General features: G+C 38.6%; 5 protein-coding genes and 1 long non-coding RNA gene across 11 annotated transcripts; 2 read left to right on the top strand and 4 right to left on the bottom strand.

The window, feature by feature from the left end:
* Positions 1-123: 123 nt before the first annotated feature.
* On the bottom strand, positions 124-3123 carry LOC143376609 (solute carrier family 35 member C2-like). The gene is made up of 7 exons (XM_076827125.1): positions 2982-3123; positions 2520-2747; positions 2206-2420; positions 2052-2124; positions 1515-1767; positions 1254-1429; positions 124-1188 (listed from the first exon to the last, which is right to left on the bottom strand). The coding sequence occupies exons 2-7, from the start codon at positions 2727-2729 to the stop codon at positions 820-822; spliced, it is 1296 nt and encodes a 431-aa protein (XP_076683240.1). The 5' UTR covers positions 2730-2747; positions 2982-3123; the 3' UTR covers positions 124-819.
* A 16-nt stretch (positions 3124-3139) lies between these two features.
* Positions 3140-7424, top strand: LOC143376649 (armadillo repeat-containing protein 1). 6 transcript variants are annotated; one of them, XM_076827227.1, is made up of 5 exons: positions 3140-3340; positions 6283-6387; positions 6452-6787; positions 6867-7076; positions 7176-7424. In XM_076827227.1, the coding sequence occupies exons 1-5, from the start codon at positions 3308-3310 to the stop codon at positions 7347-7349; spliced, it is 858 nt and encodes a 285-aa protein (XP_076683342.1). In that variant the 5' UTR covers positions 3140-3307; the 3' UTR covers positions 7350-7424. The 6 variants fall into 6 exon arrangements, with proteins under 6 accessions (XP_076683342.1, XP_076683333.1, XP_076683352.1 ...); XM_076827218.1 differs by lacking the exon at positions 3140-3340 and adding an exon at positions 5414-5545; XM_076827237.1 differs by lacking the exon at positions 3140-3340 and adding an exon at positions 5678-5707.
* LOC143376782 (SOSS complex subunit B homolog) lies at positions 3464-5162 on the bottom strand. The gene is made up of 2 exons (XM_076827450.1): positions 4704-5162; positions 3464-4592 (listed from the first exon to the last, which is right to left on the bottom strand). The coding sequence occupies exons 1-2, from the start codon at positions 5160-5162 to the stop codon at positions 4356-4358; spliced, it is 696 nt and encodes a 231-aa protein (XP_076683565.1). The 3' UTR covers positions 3464-4355.
* Positions 7425-8427: 1003 nt separating the features above from the next.
* Wnd (Mitogen-activated protein kinase kinase kinase 13 wallenda) lies at positions 8428-21045 on the bottom strand. The gene is made up of 12 exons (XM_076826903.1): positions 20643-21045; positions 17202-17367; positions 14033-14307; positions 13772-13958; positions 13508-13699; positions 12445-12871; positions 12147-12373; positions 11753-12077; positions 11265-11668; positions 10776-10994; positions 10486-10681; positions 8428-10410 (listed from the first exon to the last, which is right to left on the bottom strand). Exons 2-12 carry the CDS (start codon positions 17339-17341, stop codon positions 10291-10293), a joined length of 2712 nt encoding a protein of 903 aa, XP_076683018.1. The 5' UTR covers positions 17342-17367; positions 20643-21045; the 3' UTR covers positions 8428-10290.
* Positions 21046-22714: 1669 nt separating this feature from the next.
* Positions 22715-24999, bottom strand: LOC143376603 (tubulin delta chain). Its single transcript, XM_076827112.1, has 2 exons — positions 24853-24999; positions 22715-24390 (listed from the first exon to the last, which is right to left on the bottom strand). The coding sequence occupies exon 2, from the start codon at positions 24323-24325 to the stop codon at positions 22982-22984; it is 1344 nt and encodes a 447-aa protein (XP_076683227.1). The 5' UTR covers positions 24326-24390; positions 24853-24999; the 3' UTR covers positions 22715-22981.
* LOC143376820 (uncharacterized) lies at positions 24357-25757 on the top strand. Its single transcript, XR_013087169.1, has 2 exons — positions 24357-24966; positions 25054-25757. It is a non-coding gene; the product is annotated as an uncharacterized LOC143376820 (long non-coding RNA).
* Positions 25758-26519: the final 762 nt, after the last annotated feature.

The raw sequence follows: 26519 nt of genomic DNA, 5'->3' as shown, positions 1-26519 counted from the left end.
GATCGAATGGATATCACATAATTTCCTGAGAATTAATAAGCATAAGCGTCTCAGATATAAAATAAAATATTGCGATAGAGTGCTTTATAGACTTGTTAGAATTATTAATAATTATCGGTAAACTTCTTTTTGCCATACGTTTATATTTATGCACATCGTAAAAGAATAATGTTGAACATTATAACTTATATCCTTATACTAACGTTTCAACTGCTAGAATTGTAATTAATTATATGAAATCATTAATCGCAATTAATAACAAACTTACAGCATGCACATTTTACGTTTAATATATACTCAGTACTCACTATTACACTGTGCGCTTATCAAGGTTCTAATGTTCGAATACAAAAAAAATATGTTACAAATGAAACAAAAACAACAAAAAGTATCATTAATCGGTAAGACACTATTATGCAATTTCTGGACAAGGAACTATCAACGCAGACTGAAATGTTTCGATAAGACAAAATTGTAGATATATACAATTAATAAATACTATTTACGAAGGGAATGTCTATTTAAACTTTTTTTCTACACTAAACATTTGTATATTCTTTTTTCTTTCATATATCCTCTATTTCTCGTACATAACTATCAAAGTAAAGAAATTTGTTCCTCTAATGGAAGAATGTAGGAAAAGTGAATTTAATGCCTCTTAACGAGAATTATCCAAAACTTCTTCAGAAGGCAAAACGATCATGTGATGATTAATTCATTACGTATATAAAAATATCTATAAAACACAATTAACTGTCTGCATATTCGACAAGGAATGGTTCTCATGGTAAATAAATTCTGTCTCATCGCACACAGATATTACAAGCCTGAGATTGACTGTTCTCTACGTTTCACTATAGTAGACAGTATTTCATTAGAATCCTCGCTTTCCTTCAACGCGCCATCTTCGTCTGAACTGAATTCTGCGTTTAAGAGATTTGTTAAAGACGTTGATTTTTGCGTCAGCAAAGGTAAACTCGTATCGACCCCCCCTTCGTTTTTCAAGTTATTAGTTAGAGAAGAATTTAGTTGCAGTTCCAGATTCTCAGTTTTCTTATTTCTATTTGATAATATTTTTTGAATGGTATGAATTGCAATTCCTCCAAGGCACATTAACAATCCTATGAAGTTAAGGCCACTCATTTGGTCGCCCTTCCATTCGACAGCCAAGATTAAAATACATATTTCCTGTAACAACGATCGTTAGGAGAGAGTTCTTCTTACAAAGCAACACGGAGAGAATTTCTATTCACCTTAATTATGCCAGTTATTGAAAGAGTGAGACTAGATGTGTAGGTAACAACTAAAAATTCCATAACTTCCATATGGAAAGCTATAACAGCGCTCCCGAGCACTGCACTGGTGGTCAGCGCAACGGAATGAACGTCATTCCAGGCTGTGCTTGAGAAGGTAGTGTATATGCGAGATCCTAGAGGACAGTTTCTTCTTTAAACCACAGAAGTTTCAGAAGTATACTGAAACAACGATAAACATTTTATACGCATATATTTTACCTTCGAACCATAACATTATTGGTACAATAGGCAGCAACATCCATGGTTGCATATAGTACATCATATCAATGGGGCTTCTCATTCCCACTTTGGACTTTTGCATGATAAGTTGCGTCATGGTCCACCGTATACCACTTGAAAATGATGCGAAGAGGCAGATTACAAATCCAAAAACGATAAATTGCGTTGATTTATACGTGAACATAAATAAGCCTCCGGATATCATTACTACGACGCATATTAGTGACCAAGACTGAAACAGAACTTTTCGTTTAGTAGGGTAAAGGTACCAGTAGCTGACCATGTATCAGTAGTTGACAACTTTTCAGAAAAACGTGAAAAATAAGGTTTTTAGAAGTGGCGAACTGTGGGTATTAGGAGCAGCGGCGCGCTGTTGAAAAGAAATAGTTGCGCTTCTAAAAACCTTATTTTTCACGTTTTTCTGAAAAGTTGTCAACTACTGATACATGGTCAACTACTGGTACCTTTATCCTATGTACATTTACTTTGAAACGATCTAGGAAATATCAACCATACCTTTCTTTCTAACTTGAAGATAAGGGCGAAGCCAAGAATAAAAATAATAGTCGTTGATTTTGTCATAGTGTACCTGGGCAAAAACATAAATTTATTAATTTGTAATAGCAATTGTATTTCGGATTGCTAGTAATCTAAATTGGTATGTGCTTACAAGGACATTGTACTTATTGAAAGTGCCCAGTTTGATAAACCAACATCAAGCCCGCTAGCTATGCCTATCGGCATAATCATCCATATTATACTTTGCCAAGGAAGTTTTACTTGCTGTTGCCTCTTGTAACATGTCCTGATGCACCTTATCAGCGCAGATAAGAAGAACTTTATTACTAAATGACATATGACCACGACAAGAGGGAACTGAAAACCCTGAAATTATAGGAGAACGATTAAACATTAATGCATAACATCCAATATACCATCGAATAATAATACAAGATTTAATCACTCTCGATACTGTTAACTTACGTATGTACTATAAAGCCATTGTACATAGAATGTTAGACCTACAGATAAAACGAAATAAATAAGAATCAATATAATTGTTCGCAAGGTTTTCCTCCAAGGAGATATTTCTTTTTTAGACATGCTGGAAAGTTCTTGGACAGATTGCAGGAAGTAATCTGATGTATCATCTACATCTTTCGCAATTTGGTATTTTATATGTGATCTTGTCATAGTTCAAAGGAAAACAGTCTGTAAATAAAATAGTATCAATTAACACTTGACCATATTATTCATTAAAAAATCATCCACTGAATTCAAATTTTACTTCACCGTGTAAAAAATAACTCGTTAATTGCTACAGGCAAATGATTTGAAAAATTATTAATTATTATTTAACACCATGCTTTATCCTAATTTACGTAAACATTAACAATATTATTAATAAATGTTACTATATATATATAAGAAATACATTAAACATACCGTCTTATACTGCGCAAGACGCATAAATATTGTTAGCAAATTGTTGTATTTGACGTTCGACATCTGTTATCAAATCGTATGTTCAATAATACGTACAAGTGCCCATAGAACGCAGTGGCATGATTGTTACATTCATTCTGCGAATTTTTCGAATAGTTCCAACTATAAGTACGTAAATAAGAACGTAAAAACGATACAATTAAACTAGGTATTTTTAATGTTTACCGTGATGTTGATATGTGTGTACATACGATAAGAGCGCGGAGCCATACATAAACATAACCTAGAAGTTGCACCAACGAAGGCGGGATGTCATTCAAAAACTGATGAATCCTGTCTTTTTAGTTCCTATATCATGTGTAATCCTAACGTTCTGATCAATTTGATATTTAAGCTGCTTATCACATTGATCAGACTTTGGTAAACATTCCTGTCTTGGACTTTAAAAGATAAATATAGTATAAATTAACATACCTAATGGCTTCATTACATACCATAATTTATTTACACTATTTTAAACACTTTTTATCTCAGTCTCTTTTGTAATGGCAAACAGAAAGTTGTGCAAAACATTATTATTCAAATTTATTGCACTGAAACACGAATGAAGTCGGCAAAATTTCTTTTCACGTGTAAATATTAGAAGAAGGCGATGTCAAGCAAATATGTGTATTAAATAAATAACTACTAACAATAATAAATTATTCGTACGATTTGGTTTAACTTTTTCAATAGCTTGGTCATAATACAATTTGTATCACTGATTACAGTTTTCTTTCCAAGCAGTATTCACACTGAAGTATCGATCGTGAAAGACACCTGTAGGGATTGTACAAAAGATATTTACGTATAACGAGAGAAGCGATTGAAAATTAATTCACTTTCGTTTACTCAGTGTAAATCGTGCTTATACATACGTGCCGTTCCTGGTATATCAATAAAATATATTTTAGAAAACTACCAAATACAATTATTTACTAATTAAATGCAGGTTACATATTTTATAATACATGTTACATTAGTTTATCAGAATAAGTGGGAAATTTTCATTCTTATTTCATGATTTGAAGACAAGCCTCTTTTTTGAATCCACAGAAAGTATTACGCGTAATACTTCTATATGTATATAAATCAAAGGTATTTATATTAGAAAAAGAGTATTTAATCATTAAGTTGTTGATAGTTTTACTCTACTGCTCGCAGCTGTATTGTCTCCAATTCATGTTATATTTTAATCAGACTCTATCGTATACATTAATTCATCAATACACATATACAGGATTGTTAGAAAAACAGTATATTACAGTTGTCCTGAATGTGATCAGTTGCATACTTTTATTACACATGTATAATCAGTCGCTTCTTATTCGTGTGTTATCTACGATCGCTGCGCCCTCCGTTCCGATATCCCCCGCGACCGCGAGAATTAGTCTTTGTTGCAGTGGTTGTTTTTGTCGTCGAATCACCAGAATATCTAGCAGATCCACCTGGAAGTCCGGCGGTATTACCACTATTCCCGCCGTTACTACCGTTACTACCATTCCCACTCTTTGCTGTTGTAGAACTGCCGGACGTGCCGCTAGCAGGTGTTGTTGCGTTACTTTGTATTGCCTGCGATAAAGAAGAAAGAAAAGCAAAATGAAACCGAAGTCAACGGCAATAGTTACATTATCTATGGTACTAAGTTTAGCGAAGCTGATAATGATTTTAAAGGGAACATACCAACGGTTGCCTTCCGGTTTGGCCAGCAATATTATTTGCATTCCCATTATTCGTAATACTGTTGTTGACGTTACTACCAGGTGGACCAGATCCGCTCTGATTAATCATTTGCTGCGCTAAAGCAGGATTTGGTTCGCTCATGTTCAGCTGCTCGTTTATGACCATACAGAACTCTCCAATCTTTTGTATGTCCCCGTTTTTCCCGGAATATAATGTTAAACATTGTCTCCAAACAGACGCGTAGCCCTTCGTTAATCGTACTATGTCGCCCGGTACCAAAAGCTGGCCAGGCTCGTCCCAAATCGAAACGTTCATGCAAGCTGTACTGTCCGCCACTTTAAACGTTCGAACTTCGCGGTTCTCTTTGGTTATAGTCGGATGGCCAACTTCCAGGACAATAAACACCACATTAATGTTTTTCTGACCCGGTCGTATGTCTTTTATTAACACGTATTCCATTGTTTTAACAATCAATGCACACTTTACACTAGCACACTTTGCGACAATCAACTGACAAGCGTATCGGAAAAATACGTTAGACGCAGGTCGTCACTTTACGTGCCGTTTAATTTAACTTCCCTATTACCCTCAGCGGCCGTCGGAGCTTGCCTACTACATTGACTTCTTTCTGGGAGTACTGTGGGCGACACTATAATGAAAGTCTATTGCTCCCAATTGCGTGAAATGAGAAAGAAGTTCATTAGAAAAGTAATACGGGTGTTATGCTGTTGGTAGCTGATAGGGCAAATGTCGGCCATCTTATTCTAGTACATCGTCCAAACACCAGTTTCGCCACTGTACTACACAATATGCGCGTCATCGAAACAATTTGGCAGCAGCTGGTATTAGCATGACTGTCATTGTTATTATTACGTAGGGTAATATTGGTACACTTCTCCGAATTACGCATGTGTATTATACGTATTTACGCATACACGTGTTTACGAGCGCATACGCGCTGACATACACGACGCGGTATACACAGATTTATGGATGTGTCAAACGTATGCATTCTCTGCTCGCTTTTTGCTTTTTGAAAAGAACCATTGGTTGTTCGTACATACGGCATATATAATTCTGTCCTCTCTCATCAGCGATACCTTCAGGTGTATCGTATGCGATCTTATTTACATTTCTCTTTTTTATGTAAACAGCTGATATGGTTTTAACAAAACTTTTGAGATCGTCTTTAATGACTCTACACTACCGATCGTAAAATAACCGTGCAGCAATACTCTCTTCGAAACTGATAAGACATGAGATCATTTTTTATTTGATATTACTTGGACTGCAGCTTAACTGTAGATCTGTCGGGTTCAACTCAACAAGCAGCTTCAGATTCATTCCTCGCTTTGCAATCTGTCATGGTATCAGTGCGCTGAATACATTTAGCCAACGCGAAGCGTGTACCACTGTTACTGTTTAATTTAACGAGAATATTAACATAATTCCATTAGTTTCCGAATAGTTATCAATGTTATCGAGAACGAATAATCGTGTAACGTGAAAGTATATACTTTTCCCTGCGTGCCGTTCGTACTGGTTTCAGGCGAAGTTAATGTCAACATTACGCTTTTAGATAATGGACGTGGACGATTCTATAGATCCGAAAGAAGTAAGGGCGACCCTTGAAACGTATAAGAAATTGGCTTACGACGTTGTAAATCACGACACGATCTTAAAGGTAAGATATTTTTTTTCGTCGAATTCGTTAACACCTTACTCTTACCACGATTCTATGATTCCAGGATAAAACAGTTCTGTCATACGTAGCTTATGTCCTAGAAGTACCCGATTCTGACATTATCAGTCTGGGCTTAGACATCCTAGAACTATTTGTTAAAAATGTGGACAATTACGTGCACATAACCTCTACGTTCGGGGTTCGCGAAGCTTTGGATGCAATTATAAATAAATATCAGTTAGATGAACCAAAGATAGTTAAGAGGGCACAGTGTATAAAAGATGATATAGAACGAATGAAACCGCCAATATACAATTTACATAGCAGATGCAGGAGAGTTATCGAACCGAAGAAGCTAAAGACTCATGTTATCATGTTACACGTCCAAGGTTTATTGCCGGTAAATACGATTGATATATACATGTTTTCTCATTGTATATTTAGCATATTATCTTATAGCAATGATATATATGAACTAGGAAACCCGTGCGGAGTTAGAGGCAATATTAATAAGAATCGATGGATTAGTTTCTCTTGTAGTTGACGTAGAACATCAACGCGTTACCATGCGCACTTTAAGTTATGTCACAGCGAAACAAATCGCGGACGCTATTGAGAACAATTCGAAGAACATGGAAGCGAGATTAGTGGCAAGAAATAAATTCAATCAAGAGTATCTTGTTAAGCTGGTAAGTATAAATATATATATGTGTATATATACACACACACGCATATTCAACGAATTGGTGGAATAGCATGTTTTCTCAACAAAATATTATAATTTGTAGATTTATACAGGTGACAACGGCGACACCGAAGACATGCCAGAGTATTTACCTGAAGAGGATGAACAGGAGGACGAGAAGGAGGGAGTTGTGTCTTTGTTTACTGGATTAAGACAGAGCGCCTCGTCATTGTATAAATCTACAGCCGAATTTCTTCAGACCTCGTTTTATTGGTAAATTTATAAATAGTTACGTTATGCATAATTTTTTATTCTACGATCGGCTAGCCATTTAATAAACGTAGAAAATCTTTGGATTTGTTGATTCGATGAGAAAGTCTTTTCACGAAATCTATTTCTAACAGCATTGATTAATAATCAGAGAACGCCATGACATCTTTTAGACTTTTATTTTTCCATCACAGTAGCGGGAACACAATCTTCAATGTTCGTCATTTGTAATATTCTACTCGTATATTAATCGTGTTTGTTATGAAAGTAACAAGTATTCGAAGAGTGTTAAGTTTCTTTTTATGTATTTTCAAGACTGCTGAGTGTAGACGGAGAAAACTAGACTCACTTAATTTTACTTTACATCCTATGATAGAAAAGGGCACATCATGTTATCACTTAAAATTCATTTCATTTTGTACATATATAATGGTATTTGAATTTGTTCAATTTGCAACCGATCGATCGTTTTTAAAATATTCAGAAATGTGCAGAATGTAAGACAGATAGTCGGGGAAGTGTTTACATAATACAGTACAGTAAAAAAGTATGATAATTACTAAATTGATGAATGTAAATAGAAGTTGTATAAGGTAAAGATTTTTATCATGTGTATGTATGCCATCAATTTAGCAGTTATGTTACGAAGACGATTTACTTCAAATTATATCGGGTACCCGTTCTTTGAATTGATTATCATGGCTTTTCGAGTACGAAAGTAGTTAAAAACTATCTCGTTATACATGATATCCTCTTCTATTAATTCTTCTTCGCATAATAACACATTACATTTGTCTCGTTACTTTTACATTATTGGAAAGAGGCTGTGCGAAATATTTATTGCATGTACTTTAATAAGTTGATGTATCTTTATGTAAAGTGAAATTATAGCATATCTTATCTGTTCTCTTTTAATCGAATGGAAGCATCGAATAATGTATTTTGTTCCTAAATACTAGTGAATAGAAATAAGTGATCTTATACTTTGTATAAAAAAAAGGTTTTATTTCATTTCAATGAAACGGAAATATAGTATTTGATTTATAACATAAATGTCAATATGGTCTCCAATAAAACTAAATACATTGGTTATTATGAATCAACTTTATTGTTTATAACACAAATTTTGTGTATCGCCTCTATTATCAAAGAATAATAGATCTAGTCAGTTTAGCTGCCACTGCATAAGAAGGAACAATTTATGCAAACTACTCGCATAAATATAATCAATACAATATCTATGATCATTAGAAAGTACATCTCTGTATACCTTATTAATTACTTCGTCCAAATGAGCACATCAAAATGTTACACTATATCTTATCTGCTATTCCCTTAAGTATATGTGGTGTATTGTCTATATTTACAATGTATAGTAATTGTCATTAAGGCAATTTGAGTTTCAAAGCAGGTACAATAGATGGATGCAAAACAGTACTTTGGACAATCGAGTCAATAATAACGTCTAGTTATGCGCATGTAACTGCAATACTTATTGTTAATTAATTTGAAAGAATGAGTATGACTTTCGCGTACAGTCCGATACTATTGTTGAGTTTCGGTTTGAAACCCAGACAACCTGCACTGTTTTCGCTATATTTATGATACAACTTATACTAACTTTATTGTAAACATAGTCATTAAATTAATTTTTTTATATTTTTTTTAAGTAAGAAATGAAATAAAATCTATTAGACATGCAGTACTTTACGTACATCAATAGTAAGATTGATGGTAAAAATTGTAATTTTAGTGCATCAAAAATATTTCAGAATTTTGTTGTTGTAAAGTGGTCGTAAAGTAACATCTCGTGTCGTTTACAATTTAATTTTATCCCGTTTGATTGTTCACCGAGGTGAAAAAATATTGTACCGGCAGAATTCTACTTCGAATTGCAACTTCTAATCGTTTCATATTGCACATCACGACGTGATTAATTCTTAACTTTCTTTTTTTTTTCTTTAAATATTTCAATAGTCATCACTTGACGTATTTTATGCAAATTGCCCCAGGCACTTATTTTGTAAAATTTAGTTAATCATTGTCATTCCGTTGCTTATTACCTAAATCGTTCCTCTTTTTAACTATTTATCTCTCTAATGAAATATTTATTCTTTTACCACTCAATTGTATTTATATACAATACTTTCTTGTAAACTACCATACGGTCATACGCGTTTAGTATTTTCTCTATTCGGCCTCTGCACTATGGTGTATGTATATATATCTATAATATATATATATACATGCAAACAAACACAATCATCATTAATCGATTTTGCATTCATCGTAGGAATGATTAATTCAGAATGAAGTTTTTGTCAGTAACACGAAAGAAATGCAATTATATGAGAATAATTAGTTCATACCTAGCTGGACGTGATACATTTACTAAAAGGAACTATAAAAAAGATAAGAAATAATGGAATGAATATTGTATGAAGCAATGAATTATCCTGTTTTGAATGAAACCATGATGCGGATGTATTTACACGTAATACTATATAGTAACATGTTACCGAACATGTGTCTGCAAATCTTCATCGTATTGAAAATTATTAATCTATGCTCCATTTCTTATTTGTTAGAAAAAATAGTTATCGTTTGAAGTATCCGTTCTCATTGAGTCGGTTAATCTACTGAGCTATGTGTGATAAACATTGACGTAGAAATAACCGCGGTTGCATTTAGTTCCTGAACATGACTGAAAAATATTTCGCTTGTTGCCTCCAGTAAGGGTCCGAAGTTCTTAGAATATTGCTGCAATATTTCGCCGATAAATAATGCATAAAATTAATGTACATACATATCTAACATATATCTTAAATGGATAAATATCTACAATATTTAACACAGGATATAACGTGAACATACACTCACAGAAATGCACTGGCTATTAGGTACTTATAATATATCACTCGTAAATGAGATATAAAAATCGCGTTAATCTAGACACTGCTTTCTATTTTCAAATTTGCACCGACTGGTTGAGATGCAACGGTAATCTCACTGACTTCGTCTGTTTCTGATTGACTCGATGTATCAGACACATCGTCTATATCTTTCCTCTGGATAAAGACAAGATTATAATTTACTCCATGCGCTATACGGACGCGAAAGCATAAAGAAGTATATCAACTTACCTTATGAGAATAACGTATATTACGAAGTACTCGCTGCATATCAGGATTACTCTCTAACGTGGAGGACTGGCTGGACGGAGGATGTGAATATTCAGAAGTATTCTCCTCATCAGAAGCTAACACCCCTTCTATTCGTACTGTTGCGTGTTTAAATCGTCTTAATCTACATCCTGGACCAATTGGTCTTCTCGCGATACTGTAAGCACGAAACGTTCCAATTAGAAAGGTTTAATCATTATTTGCTATTACACTACGAACGCACGCGATGCATGGATAATGTTTAAGGGTACCTTCTTCTTCTAAGAGAATAATTATACGTGTAACTTGGATCTTCGCCCTCTTCGTCTGACCAACTTTCTTCGCAGGCATCATCATCGTGGTCGCGCAAGGTATCTATACTTTCGGAACAAGGCCGAGATTTACTTTCAGATTGCTCTTGTTGCACGTTAGTACCGTTAACCATAATTCCACAGAAATGTCCAGGTAACTTCACAGATTCTTCTTTACCTCTGAAATAGTTCATTGAATGTTGCTTATATTAGTTACTATTCAATTAGGGAATTCAATCCCGGAATCCCGGCTGTTTTTTGGATAACTTTTTTTATATTTTTCAGTTGTTCATAAAGTAATTTACGTTTTTAAAAATTCTCGGGATAAGTTATAACTTGATATATCAAATCCCGGGAGTTTTAGAATCCAAAAAAGCAGCCAGGATCCCGGGATTGAATTCCCTACATTCAATATTACGTCTGTATGTACACACAAAAAATATATCTCACCTATGTGATATTATCACGTCGTCACAGTTCCCATTATCTATAGGAGAAATAAGACGATTGGCATTGATAATTTCACTAACTTTTCGACCGAGAGTTTCAAGATTATCGTCGTCACTACAGTCCCTTAAACGTTCATTCCCATTTGCACGATTCTCATTTGATGGTTCGGGACTGGAACAAGGACTAGATTGCATTCTGTAATGAGCTTCGGACAATATTGAGTTCCCGTTTAAACACTCTGGTACTTGTTTACTTAACGACTGTTTATTAATGCTATTTACAGAGAGTTTGTCTCCCGACATAACCGCTGTTGTGTTTCCAACAGGACTGAAATCAGTTTCACTTATGTCCATCATATCTGTTTGCGTATGACTGTCTATAAAACGTGTACATACATCTGTGCTCTGAAAACAAACGTGATAATTATTCAATATTATCCTCTGTCGCTTCTGAACACTAAACGTGTCTCCCACCACGTTAGTACGTACCTTTCTTTCACGATGAGGACTTGATCTTGGGCTAGAACTCACGCCGCATCCAGATCCTACTCTGCGATGTCTGTATTTACGTTGCTTAAAACTATTACTAGGAGCTAAAACCGTCTCTGGTTTATTGGATTCGTTTAATTGCGTATACATAGTTGCTTTGACAGGACTCTGAGGGCAATCCGTTGGCGACGGTGGAGTTGTTGGCGTAGACGACGTTGAAAACTGTGTCGTAATATTACGTCTGCGGTGAAGTCTCTCCTGAGCTTTTAACAGAGGATGTACAAGGCGTTTCTTACATTGTTTATATCCGTTCTGTTGCTCCCGTCTGAAGAATAAAGACAATAAAATTATTGATCGTTTCACCTCTAAAGTTACTCTGCTATTTATTACTCACTTCATTACATCTCGCTCACGTTGTTCCAATTGCAGTAGAACAGCACTTAACTCTAAGTACAGATTATTAGTACGTTCAAGCTTGCGTTCGTAGTGTTCCCGAATGTCTTGAGCATGCCTCAACTCATCCTCGCGTCGTCGAATTAGGTCTGCTTCAAATCTTGGACTACTGCAACTATTAGTTTGCATTTGTTTCATGTGATCCCTGATTTCTTTCTTCCAAGATTGCTATAATTATAATAATAGTTAAACACTCGGATTTCGAACGTATCATCTGTCTGAGGCTGTTATCACTTTACCTGCGTCTTAAAATATTCATCAGGCTTCGTACATAGGACTTCCACTGCTGCTATACCGAGATGAATTTCAATGTGCTTGAAAGAAGGTCTATTGCGTGGCTTTGCTGCCCAACACTGCTTTACAAGTAACCTGTACCCTTCCGGGCAACTCGCAGGAATTGGTAAATGAAGAGAATTATTGCCCACGCCCCAGATAATTGCAGAAGAGTCCACATCTTTGTAAGGTATCTCTCCGCTTAATAATTCCCACAGCACAACACCGTACGACCATATATCCACCTTTTCAGAGCATGGCTCGTTTCTGATTATCTCTGGTGCCATCCAGGCGACAGTGCCAGCGAAACTCATTCTCGTACTAATTTCATTCCATTCTCTACTAGTTCCAAAGTCGCTAATTTTTACCACTTCGCCTTGTCCTATTAATACGCTGAAAGAATAGGTAAGATCATGAAAAATCTATCGTTTCCATCGAATTGCAATCTTTGTTGCACAGGTTAAACTAACAAGGGGAGGACACCATGTGGTAGACATTGATTTTGATGAGCCTTGGCACGATGGATCTGTGTCGAAAACAAGTAAATAGGTGTCCGAGCGTTTCTGCCAATGGGCCTTAATAATAGAGATATTTACATGTAAATTATTAAAAATTTCATAGTGGCCGTGGGGTTTTAGTGGGTACAAATCCCACAACTACCTTGACACTCGCGGGGATTCCCCTCTGGAGGAGTCGGGGTGCCTTTTGAAGATTTCCCCAAGTTAAAAAAAAATAATTTATAAAAAAATAACTTGCACTATTTTTTTTTTATTTTAACGTGAAGATATCAAAAGGCAATTCCCCGCGGGCGCCAGGGTAGTTGTGGAATTTTTACCCACTAAAACCCCACGCCCACTATAAAATTTTTAATAATTTACATATAAATATCTCTATTATTAAGGCCCATTGGTAGAAACGCTCGGACACCTATTTACTTATTTTCGACATAGATCCATCGTGCCAAGGCTCGTCAAAAACGATGTCTACCACATGGTGTCCTCCCCTTGTAAGCTACATTGAATATCATACTTTGGGCTTTTGAGATCTCTATGTATTATTTTATGCGCATGAAGGTAGGCCATTCCAGCTGCGATCTGTTTCGACCATGATACCAATCTGGGAGGCGGGACTGGTTCTCCTGCTCTAAGAAGGTCGTATAACGGCCCGTATGGACAAAACTCCATTATTATACAATAACATGGCGCTTGTGTACAGACTCCCCTGGAAGCACATACATATAATATTTTATATTACCGTGTTGTATATTTTGTCCCATATTATACAAGAACTTACTTAAACTGAACAATGTTTGGATGATTAAGCTTTCGCAAATGCCGTATGTCAGTCTCGCGTGGCTCTCGTACTTTCTTTACAGCCACAACTTCTTTATTCAACTTTCCACTGAATACTGCCCCTTGAGCTCCGGACCCAAGCCATTGAAGCTCGCTAATCGATTCAAACGGTATCTCCCAATCGTCCGCTAAAATGATTCCATGTTAATCGCCGATCATGTTTGAATGGAAGATACAAAGCCGGTGCGAGGGGATTATTTACTTTGATGCCCTTTAATCTTCTCGTTCACAGCTGCTTTGGAGAGCATAGTCCATACTGGACGCATGCATCCTAATATACCTTCGACCCAACTCGATCTTTGCGCATCCAGCGTCCCTGAACCTGGAGGGCATTTTGTAGCGGTTTCAGTGGAATTACTATTGCTCTCGGAATCGGTACGATTGTTATTGGGTAATTGTGCTTCGCGCGGGTCAGCGATGATAGGACCCCCGGCAATTCCACTCAGCTGGCCCAATTCTTCTTGAATGCATAACATGCTGTGGCAAATGATTTACGACGTTAAAGAACTTAACACTCGATTTAATTGCGGTATGAGAAGACATTAAAAGCAGCGATAATTTTTATATACTTTATCAATAAGAAAACATTTATTTATTTATGCAATTATTATTAAGTTCTTTCATCAGAACATTAGAAAATAATTCAATTACCTAAATGCATGTAAATACTTTAGTTACTTCATTAACCATCCTCGTGTGATCAGGCAGTAATAATACAATACACACTATATGCGACAAATAAAGTATGTACGTATACGTACACGAAACACATTCGTTTCTTTTCCATCCTCTAATAATATATATATATATATATATATATATATATATATATATATATATATATATATATATGACCGAAAACAACTTTCGCACTTTTTTCTTTAGGCTTATTAAGGCGACCTTGAGCGAGGCTTTCAAGGTCGCGCGTGGTTATTTCATGTTTGGTTCGAAGATGACAAGGAAAGCGCGCGGAGCTAGTGGACGTTTATCTTGCGCGTCTGTGTTTGCACGTTCAATGAAGCACATACTTTCCCTCTGCTGCATCTCGCGATGCATGTTAAGGCTGTTGGGAGTTGCATGTCACGTATTTAACGTACGAGCAGTCGCACGTGCGCTTAATGTTTTATTATCGACCTACACAGATTTGATAAATTATTTCGAACTATTTTCCGTTCTTAGTAATCATTACTGGTTCAGATGTTTCAGAAAATTCTATCCTCGCCACGCATCTTCGCGTAAATTTATTTTGCCACATCACGAACATCGCGCGCTTTTAATGCAAAAGTGGTGAAAAACGAGCGTTCGAGACAGAAGTGCATAAATGTATAGAGCAAGCGTCATATTTGAACTGATTATCAGCTATCGATTTGACTGATACACGGTGCAGTGAAAGTGAATACTTCAAGGGCTTTTTTATCCATTTAAAGCCGCACAACCACGATGGCGGCTACTTATACCAATTTTATATACCTCCAAGTAAATAAATGTTGCAGTTTTTCATTTGAAGTATCTACACGCACGCCTGCTTAAACAGCAGAATGATTGTTTTGCGAGTAATGTTTTCTGTATATTCAAGAGACCAGCGACGGAATAAATAATAACGTAACTTCCAGTTAACAACCGATCGGTAATCGCATGTGTCTTGATTTCATAAATCATTATATCTATGGCAAAACTCGAGGCTTTGTGGATTAAACATTATCGTTCATTAAATTCACAAAGCAATCGAAAGGTTACGAAATTAGCGACAAATAAATTATTGTTCCGATTTGAAGCTGTTCTTATCATGGCGCAAACAGTCAGCTGATGACACAAGCACGTTATTATGCTCGCAGTCAAGGAACTCTCATCAAGCGAAACATATCGTCCGAGAAACATCATAGTTACGAACCTACTTACTCCGGAATGATTCCCGACTTTTAAGTATTATTAGTTCGATATCGAACATCGAGGCGTGTAAAAATAGCTCGATAAAGAACGCGTACATAAACTCAGAAGATTCCTACACGTTTTAACAAAAACCCGTTGCACGTGTGTACAACATAATTACGATAAAAACATAAAAAAGTACGCAAAGGATAATATCAAGAAAACGAAGTAATTATTTTATTAAAGAAACAACGACAAATAAATCAATCATTTAGCTTGCCATTTACAAAGAGTTTCATGTTCCATGTGATTAAAACGAACGACAGAGATATCGAAATCGTTCGGCTCTTTACTGGCTTGCAGATCTTTTCTGTGCGGCACGTACACCTGTCAAACGTATAACCGGTGACCGTAAATTGTGGACGCGAATCAAGTGGCATTCGATGTATCGAGTGAGACGATACCATCGATGCGAGAACTGTTAGCATAGGTATCTCTACCCTGTACTTTACTCCGCGATGTATTATGTGTCGCCCGCTATATAATTTAAAGGCAGCGTTTCTCGTTCCGTTAAGAATGTCCGTGGCACGTATCGAGCCCGCGAGTTCGATGAAACCGAAAAGGACAGAAGGGGGGGCAGAAGTGCACGGCTCGCGCGTGCTACATAAGAATACGTCACAGGTGCCCGATAAATTCGGGAGATTGCAAATACGGGTTTTTGCGTGGATGCGTTAGGCTGCGCGGGGACAAGATCGGAGCCGTCAACGATGGTGCCGTTATCGGAAGCGCATTCCGACGACTTGGCCTTCGAGCTCACCTCCTCGTACCGATGTTGTTTGGAACGGACGCATCGTCGCTCTGCGCCTTCCTGAGGAAAAACCGTGTAAAGACCATCGTGCCCGGCGTACCATATGGATATAACACTCCTGTCCCATGCACTGGCAATAAGTATCAGAGAATCCTGCCACCGATTGAACGTACGCGACCCGAGCAAAAGTATACCTACGCACGAGAGAACTACGCGCGACGCACACGAGCACGAGACATATTGTAAACTAAGAAGTCTGCCGGCAGAGGGCGCCATTTACCGTTTGCCTCTCCGATGACATACGTACGACGATCGAGTGCGATATTATCGTTCGCAGCTGCCAATCAACATTGCGGCTGCACACGATAGTCAAAATTGCGTCACTTTCTCGAGCCTTCGCTATTTAATCGTATCCGCACGATGAACGCGTGTGATCGAAGTGTTAAGCGCGATATCACGAGTCAGAGTGGCATCCTATTATTTCCGGAGTAGCTCCGGTTTGAATACAGTCATTTATGGTGTACAGTTGGAGCGATTAAGCTCGCGCATGCGCAGCCGTGGCGCACGCACAAGAAAGCGCGCGTACAAGAAACACATCTGTATTTACATAATGATAAAAGTCGTGTATACAGGCAAATTAAAGCTGGAAGCGAAATGGTTATTATCCGACACTGCGCGCGTCGATTATTCTTACCTATTAGTAAATATGTGCGCCTCCGGATGGGAGGGTGACAGAACTACTTGATTGACGACCGGCGGTGCTTCCGTTTCCTGGGATTCGAAATTGTACACCTCGGGTTGAGGCAGTGTCTCGGTCTCGGCGGGAGTACGCATCCTTGTCTATCTTTTCGTTTGCAGTTCTAAAACAGAAATTCCCACGCCCGTCAAGTATACGCAATCTTCCAAGCGAATTAGACTGAAATGCGTCCCCGGTCGTTCCGTCGCGCACACGTGCGCGCCGAAGAATACGCTTGCACGTTGCCAAGAGTGAAGCAACGGACGAAAAAGAGAAGAGAAGAGACGAATAAGAAATCACCTTTGCCACGGTATGGGGAGGTTGGGTTCAATGGAATGCCGATCTAGTAAGAGGCGTGGTATGTGGCCGTCACATACCAAACTTAACCGTGGCTTTATTCTTTCGCGTGGATTCCTTAGATCAGGCTATACAGCATTTATCTGCATTTTTAATCGTCGGTTAAGGGGCCCCAATAATTAGGAGGGAATCGATCAACGACACGAATTTTTCTCCCCTGGATGAATTGTTGTTAAAAATTCGGCAACAGCGGAAATGATGGATTTTGGAGGCAATTCTCAAGTGACACCGTTGAACGTAACATTAGACCGTGAATTTTTTTTCCTTTATAAAAGTTGTCCGGTGGGCACCTAGATCGAGCAGGCTAATTAAGAATCCGACCAGATCTGTAACATAACTTCTGTCGTGGTACCGGTTTAAATGCGCCACCCTTTCGCGCCACGGGAGAAGAAAAAAAGAATACGGAGTTTTGTAGAATGAGTCACTCGTAGGCGTGTCTTGGATTAATCCCAAGCACCTGTGTCGGGGCCTAGGTGAGCTCTAACTCGCTACCAGCAACCCCTAAATCTTCTAACTTTCATGCCGAAGACAGTTCGCTTCCGATTTGAAATAAAGTGTAGAACAGATCGGTAGAAATTCAACTGGTTAATAAAATTCACAGGAAGATATAAAAAATTTTAATAATCGTAGGATCTAAACCTAAATGGTTTCTAAGATTCTCAGATTTGTAAAGATTAGCATAAGCTAGTAACTTTATGTTATGTTAATAGATTATTTATTTTCGCGGATTCTATTATCCAGAAATTTTGGGTCCTCACTTTTGAAACACCCTGTACACCTTTTTTAGTACTTACTCCAACTGCTATAAATGATTACACGATAAACTATTTAGAACGCCTTATATATATATTATTTTTATCATCGAATGTATTGTATTAACCAAGTACCGCCGTTCGATACGGCGAAAGGGTTACTTGAAACTTCACCAGAGTTAACAGATCGATGTTCCGAAAGAGCGAGCACATTGCACCCCTTGTTTCTTAGCTGAGCTTATTCCCATGGGCGACGTTGGGGAAAAACGAATTGTAATGAGAGGGTGCTCATTGTCTATACTGATTTTGTCGCTTTACCGACCACCCCTCGTAAGGGTGTAAGCAAAATAGTACCCTACAAATCTTTTGGATGACCATTCCTTTGAACTACCCCTTTATTTACAATCTCTTGCACTTAGCAAAAGGAGCGTTTGAGAGTTTGCTCGTGTTCGAGCCCATTTGTGGAATAGTAAATTTCGATGGTGGGGGTAAATTGGATCACGTCGTTCGGAGCATGTGAGTAACGCGAAGAGACAAATTTAATAAGACTAACGAAATATATTACATTAGCTTCGACCCTTTAAACGTTCACCGTCTATATAAGTACGTATGTATGTCTCTGCGTGACTTCGTTGCGTTCGAACGAGCTATCGCGAGATTTTATAGACTACTCTAGAAATATTCCTCAGTATTGAGGTCGCGAAATATCGTGTACCTTAGGCGAATAGGTTCGACATGAATGGAACGATACCGCGCACAGAGAAATTTTTATTTTCCGCAATGTGACGCAAGAATGTTTGATTTCGTTGGAAAAAAAAAAATGAGAACATGCTGTTTATACCAATGCAGGCGCCCTCTTGATGCGCGAACACACCCCCGCCCGGTACGGTCAAATGGACGCGACCCCTCGAGGATGGATGCAACGAGGGCGAGAGAGGCGGAAGAGAAATCATTTTCGCCGTCGTTCGAGGTTTTTCCGCGCACGAAATTGCAATCTACCGAATCGGACGAACGAATAACGCGAGACGAACGAAATACTGGTGGAATTAATTATTTCGCATTGTAAACCCTTTATTGTTTATTCGCGAGTTGTAATTCCTTTGAAAAGAATAATGCTAACTCGAGTTCTAATGATATCTAACGGATTAATTCCAGGCGTTCTTTTTTCCTCCGTTTGCATTTAAATCACTCGTGTTACGCAAGTTAATGTATCCGAGTGAAAAGAAAAACTGCGCACATTAAATATTTCGCTAGAGTAAACACGATCTGCACTGTTTTACTGCACATCCTAGCGTTGAAATCACCCGATAAGTACAGTGATCGCAATGCTGTCTTCGGTATAAGTGATCGACACGTACGTACACTGATACAGCTTGGCTTCTCGCAGACACAGTCTGGATAATGCTGAAATTAATTCCACCGTGTTTCATCGCCGCCACTATTTCGAACATAAAATATACGAATTCGGTATCATATTTATTCATTCAAGAACACGTAGCATGCCAGTGTAAGAAGTATAAAAACTTGTTAAAAAAATAATGGTCAAATTTTTCTCACAATTATTGAGAGAAATAAGCGACATTCGGTATCATTTCTGCCGATAATTCTCGTTCTCAGAATTTTGTCTCGAGATTCTAATATTTCTGAAATAAAAATTATCCCCGCATCACCAGTACTCAATTTCAATATTTTACTGGTCCTGAAATCGTTCTTGAGACTACTCCATTATGAACTGACACACTGTTCTATAATATTAATATTTATTTTATTAACAATGATGATACCCTCATTTCGAATCGAAGGAAATATTTACAAAATCCCTTTCCATCAATAACGATTCCCCCTGAAAAGGACTTGTTTCATTCAGAGAAGAGTACACCGCCGCATCTGTGGACGAGGTAATCGAAGCACAGTTCAAAGCGCCCGACAGTTCGGCTCCACTGACGCTTCGATTCGTGAAACGCTGTAAGAGAGGTACAACAAAACGTGTGCCGCTGCGACGAACGCAACGAGATCCGTACTCAATGCAGAACGATCGGGAACGGGGCTTTCACTTTCCTCGGGCGGCTTGCACAAGCGAGACATTACCGTGGTCAGGGCTCTGCACGACATTTGGCACGAAAAAAACCGTCGGAGCGTGAAGAGGCAGCGCCGAGTGTTCGCGGAGGACAGAAAAATAAGGAGGAGGCGAACGAGACGGACGTCTGGGTGTTTGGGTGTACGAGGAAGAGGAAGAGAACGGGAGACGCTTTATCGATTAAGCTTACGCGCCACATACTCCTCTCCTTACCTGTAGAAAAGATTTCAGCCAGCAGCGAGGGCGACGGCGATCCCCTAGGAAGTATCCATAGAGTTGTAACTGGCGCCATGCATTTGCGAAATTCTCACAACTTGCTAAGAGTCTGACACTACGAGAGGCACGAGAGTGCACTCTCTCAAAGGAATTATCCTCGTATTGCACCTCGCGCTAATCATGCAGGCGGATACGCGCGTATCGCACTGACTTAAACGTGACAGAACTATACGTACAGGCGTCCCGATCGTAGGCGAGCTCAATGAGCCGCGAATATCTTCCTGTTGACGGTCGTGAAAACAACCCCGCAACACCCCGACGCACGACGCGTCCAGCGGACACTAAACAAAATGGCGCGCACCATCGTCCGTGGCTTCGACACCAGAGTGCGCCCGTTCTGTGTGCGTGAATAAAGCTCCGGCTGCGGTTCCGTGCCATACGTCAGAGTGGGACAAAGCACCGAACAGGTCTGTCTATTCAAACCACGCCTCTTGGTATTCGAGTCGCGCGCACCAATACTACACCGTACTTTCCTCCGCGTGTGTATACGCAGGTTTTACAGGGACGACGCTACGCTTTCACAGGAACAAAAAGAACATGCGTCCTTAACCCACGAATTTTTGTACTTCGTTGGTAAAAGAAGCTGCAACAGCTTGATCGCGCCGTATCGTCGTAGATAGAATTGCAAAGCGTTGTTGTAATACTTTGTAATAATCCTGCGAGGAATAAAACGTCTAAAAAATAACAGGTGTGCGTCCCTGTGTACGTAGATGGCGCCACCACTTTACACGCTACTTCCTTCAACCCCGTGCGATGAAAAATCGCTAGAACAAAGCTGTGGAGTATCAATCTTCTCGTTTTATCGAGGAAGAGAGAGGATTTTATGAATTCTATGTCGGCTCCGCATGCGTTGAGACATACATAACTAACCGGCGTCTGTAAATCTCTTCTCTCTTCTTCTTTTTTTTCTGGCTACACACACTATTGTCGGATCCAGGAGATTAGTGGTGGGGTATGCTTAATCTTGAAGGTGCTCAATACTTAGGACATGCAGTGGGGGCAATGAAGGGGCAGCAAACGAGTTCCTGACAATCGTGGCTGTACCTGTAACGCTTGACCGATGCTAGAGAACGGCGTGGATAGTGCATCTGTCGTTGTTTATGTAGTATTCCCCACACTATGGGCTCTTTCCTCTTTTTTTTTTTCTCTCCGCCTTTACATAACGCGTCTAAAATTTTAACCTTGGAAGCCGTAATCTTAGAGTTTCCTTTCACCTTTAATATCGTAAGAATTGTATACTTTCCACAACCTTTGGAGGGATACATAAGTATAAATTATTTATAAATAATACAAACTTTTACTACCGTCTTTAATTAGAAGCATTCGGAAGGTGTTTGATAGTTTAATATATTGTTTCATGGTCTACAAGAGTTGTATTTGCAGCACATAATAGCGATAACATTAATTACGCGTAATTACCCAATAGGAATAACAGTAATGGGAGGTAATATTTATTCCAAATGGATATTGTGTAATGTGAAAGCATTTCCAAGTAATTCATTCCTTTTATTTTCCCCGGACGAGTGCCGGAGTGGGAGAGATGGCCACCGATTCCTAGAAGCGTTTTCGTTATTTCTTGGAAACGGTCAGGTTTTTTTCGATCTGCGTTTATGTTCGACGGACTCGGTCGCCCCTCTGCACAGGCGCAGAGTGCGCTTCGTTGTTTGTAGGAGGGATATGTATATTAGCAGAGTTCATTTTATTTCGTCTCACTCTTCCTACGTTCAACTAAAAACCGCCCTCGATCTATTACCTTGCTTCTTTTTTTCTTGCCCGCCTACTTATTTTGCCTTCCTTTATTTGTTACGTTCTTTCTACCATCGTTGCATCTTTTCACGTGTACAGGGTGTCTCGTAACTAGCGATACACGCGATGGGGTGGTGATTCGCCTACGCTATGACCTATGTAGGAAAAGCGTTCCCCTTATCTCGAACAGCGTACTCCTTGGACGCCGCAGCTGTACTTCGGTGCACGTGTACCCGATGAGAATTCAAACACAATTTTCTTGAAAATGAAGCGAGCCACGAAAAAATTCTATTCCATCTTTTCGAGTAATTTTTTCATTTAGAATCGTCATTGTTCCGCTCACGCCATCGTTTAAGAGACACCCTTTATATACGCGTCGCAAGTTGGTCGATTCCATTATGACGTCACAATCACTCCCTCGTCCGTGTGTCTCAGTTTTTTTGGGGCATGCAGATAAACCTCGAAATTAAATCCTCTACTAAATATTTTTAATATTTAATCGTTACATCACATATAACACTGAATTAATTTCACTGGGCTGTTACATGATCAACTAATTCTTTGTACTCTTTTACAACGTTCTCGACTACCGCAAATGCTTGCAAAAAATCATCATCTTCTAAGCCGAATTTTTTATACTGGTGCAAGTATGCAGCGTGAATGTAAGAGTTCCAGCTTTTACTTAAGAGGGTGTCCAAAGGACGAGAGATTTGAGAGTTATTGGTAATCAGAGCAAGAAACTTATCATGATTTAAGAGCTTTCGCTTCTCATGCGAATGGGAAAAGCAATCAATCGTATTCCAGTTTGCGTACAAAGATTTGTCGCTGTATTCATCGGTCATGATGAAATCTTTATCCGTTGTTGTTCCCCGAGTTATCAGAAAATTTGATACCGAGCAAGCGTACACGTGGTGCGCTGTACTACCCAACGAGCTAGATGGCATTTTCAGTTCGACATCTGTTAATTCTGAATTTAGATTTGGCATTCGAAGCGTTTGCTTTAGATGACGTATATATGAATTCCAATTACATATAGGTTCATATTCCGAAGATGTTTTAGACACGTGTGGAATACTCTTGATCGTTGCTAATTTGTAAGAAGGATGCGAAGCTATCCGAGACACTAACGAGTGCACGCTGTAGTTCAAATGCTTTACTGGTTGGAAAACAGCCAGTAATTTCTCTGAAATAATGTCATTTATGTCTTGGAAATTTGTTGCAGATTTCTTCAACAAATTTGTACATATTTTATATATTTGTTCATTTTCAATTACAATATTCATATCACTTTGATTACAAACTTGCGCCAAAGTTAATAATGTATTATAGTTTTGCGTGCACACTTCGCCGTGTGAAAATGGTAATATCGTCGTGGTGATGATTGGCTTTGTTTTATATTCCTCTCGCAACAGTTGTAGAACGGAGCTTCCAATACCAGATCCCGTTCCACCCGCCGAGCTCAGAAGCAAAAGAAACCCATCGAAATGATCCATCTTTTCCACTTCTCGCCTTACAGAGTTTAATATCTTGTCGCTTAACTCGCGTGCCTTCCTCAAGTACCCATATGCCCAGTTATTTGCGCAACCTCCTCCAGCTTGGCAAACTACATTTTTGGTCCAGTATGCCCATGGAATAGATGTGTCGTTGCAAATATCGTTTATTACTTTCTGCTCCGTATCCACAAGAACTGCTCTCGCTAAACGCTTATTTTCTTTGGATATGCCGTTGAACCATTTATTAAAAGTATCTTCCGAGTACTGGTAATTAGCATTATACGACACACCCGTGTTTGCGCATTCCATGTCAGATGATATCTTCGAGAATAATGCGTGTCCCAGCTGATTTCCACATTGCCCAAATTGTATGGTAAGCATTGTTGCAATTTGATGGATTAATCGATTCGCAGCCAATTCATCGTACTATTGCAGTAATGTCTCTTCTATAATGTAGAATTTTAGTTAGAAATACAATAGTTCATATTGCCATAATCACATCTGATCGGAAACATTCAACCGTTCGTGTTTTCGGTTGAAATTACTTATGGCTCTATCAAACTGGTCTATGTTTGAATGTACGAAGAGATGCATACGGAGGACGAATTGAAGATTAACGTTCCCCCGAAACACAGAATCTTCGTAGTGACAGGATATTTACAAAAAATAATCTTTGTTTATAAATTTGTATAAGTTGCTTTAGAAAACCTCTGTTCAAAAACAAGCTCTGATGAATGACAGAGCCGTTAACACCGCGTGATCAGTGAAAGGTAATACGCGCAAGTAGTTCAACAGGTCACCGCAAGATTTCGCGGTCATGATGTGCGATAAAACCGTTAAAAATAGAAATTCACGAATTATCTGTTAATATATTCACTTTCAAACGTAACGATGCAGTTAAACTGTACTCAGAATTCTACATTGTTTTCATTTCGGTAAATCTATGCCCAGTGGTGGATTTAAGAAAAAAGGCCCAGGTGGCAAACGTTCTGAGAGGCCCATTTTTCCGGGAAAATGAAGAGGTAGGTTACTACAAACCGGCCAAGTGTAGTAGTACGAAAAAATGTAGTGTTTGGTTACCTATACCTAATCATAACTTTTTTTTGAAGATGGGCCCCTGAGGTGGCCTTCTGGGCAGGGGCCCAGACGGCAACTGCTATGTCTATGCCATACACTCGATTTTATCAGATTCTGTTCATACGAACCATCGTATAAAGTTTGAGAATGATACTCAATGTGATAATTAAGACTTATCTATAAGAAAAATGATTTTAGACACGTTTAGCAATATACACACACTTTTATCGGATGGTGATTCATGCACCCGTATCTCGTGCTTCGAAATGCGTTACACACGTAGCGAAAGAAGGAAGAAAGTTAATCCACGTAGGCACGACCAGGTAACATATAAAAAAAATTGCTACTATTTCTAAATAAGCGATCATTTGAACTTCATTCGTCGACCTTACGAGGATATCGTAGTAAACAGGTGCGATCGGCGCCCAATAACGTATTATGTGCACATTGCAGTGGATACGTAGTTTTTGGCGCAGTATTGTATCTATTTTATTTTTATAGATATATCGTATGGATTTAAAGGCTAAGCAATTATAATGGTTGTACTACGTCAGTTGTCTTTACTGGAGGCAGACTTTATCGTAAGTACGTGTTTATAAAGCGCAGCTTAATCCCCACCTTTTATTCCATGCAATTACTACAAACGTGGTTGGAATATGGAATGACAACTGTATTTCATTGTACGGAACACTCGAGAATTGTAAAATGGTATTTACATTAAAATCCTTTCCGTCAACACTGTTTATTGCATTCAAATCCACTTCGTACTATTAAACAATTTTCCCGTCATTAATCCTCTTAGCAACGCCCGCTCGTTAACGTAAGATAAAGACAGACGGCGCATCATTGGAAACTAGTAACGTGGAAGGCGTTAAGAAAAATATTGGCAACACATCTTTACGTAATCTCGGACAGATATATCTCGGATAGATACATCGTCGGCGAATAAAAAGTCACGAATCGCTCACTTTGCCTATACCTAATTTTCTTTCGCAGAGTGCAAACCGTAAAACGTCTGGATACACACAATCGAGTAATGATGAAGCAAAGGAGGAACAAGATCGCTGCAATTTCAAGCAGTCAATACGATCCGCTTCGGAGATGTGAGCGCGATTAGCAATTCCTCGGGCGATTTACGCGAGATGTAATATTTCCGCGCTGCTCGTGTATGCGCATACTTACATCGCTGTCAGAGATAATTTTCAACGAAACACGACGAACGCCTGTTATCGCTTTCGCATGCGCGTACTTGTAGCCCGAATAAACGACACGAGATCTCGTTCACGAATCGAGAAGCAGGCGACTTAGAGGGCTAAACGATCACTGTTACAAGTGACACGAAATCCGAGAAACCCAACTACTTCGCGGAATTGGCCGATCGAGAACCGATGGACAGAGGTAGTCCTATACATGCCGTTCTGTTTACACGTGTTCCTGCTTACTTCGCTCTGAATTCGATTACGGCAATCTTGACGGATAGAATGGGAAAGTCCTTCTG

The sequence above is a fragment of the Andrena cerasifolii genome, chromosome 1, assembly GCF_050908995.1.
Source record: "Andrena cerasifolii isolate SP2316 chromosome 1, iyAndCera1_principal, whole genome shotgun sequence".
NCBI lineage: Eukaryota > Metazoa > Arthropoda > Insecta > Hymenoptera > Andrenidae > Andrena > Andrena cerasifolii.
The sequence above is the reverse complement of the archived record's forward strand: the minus strand, read 5'-3'. Positions and strand labels throughout refer to the sequence as shown.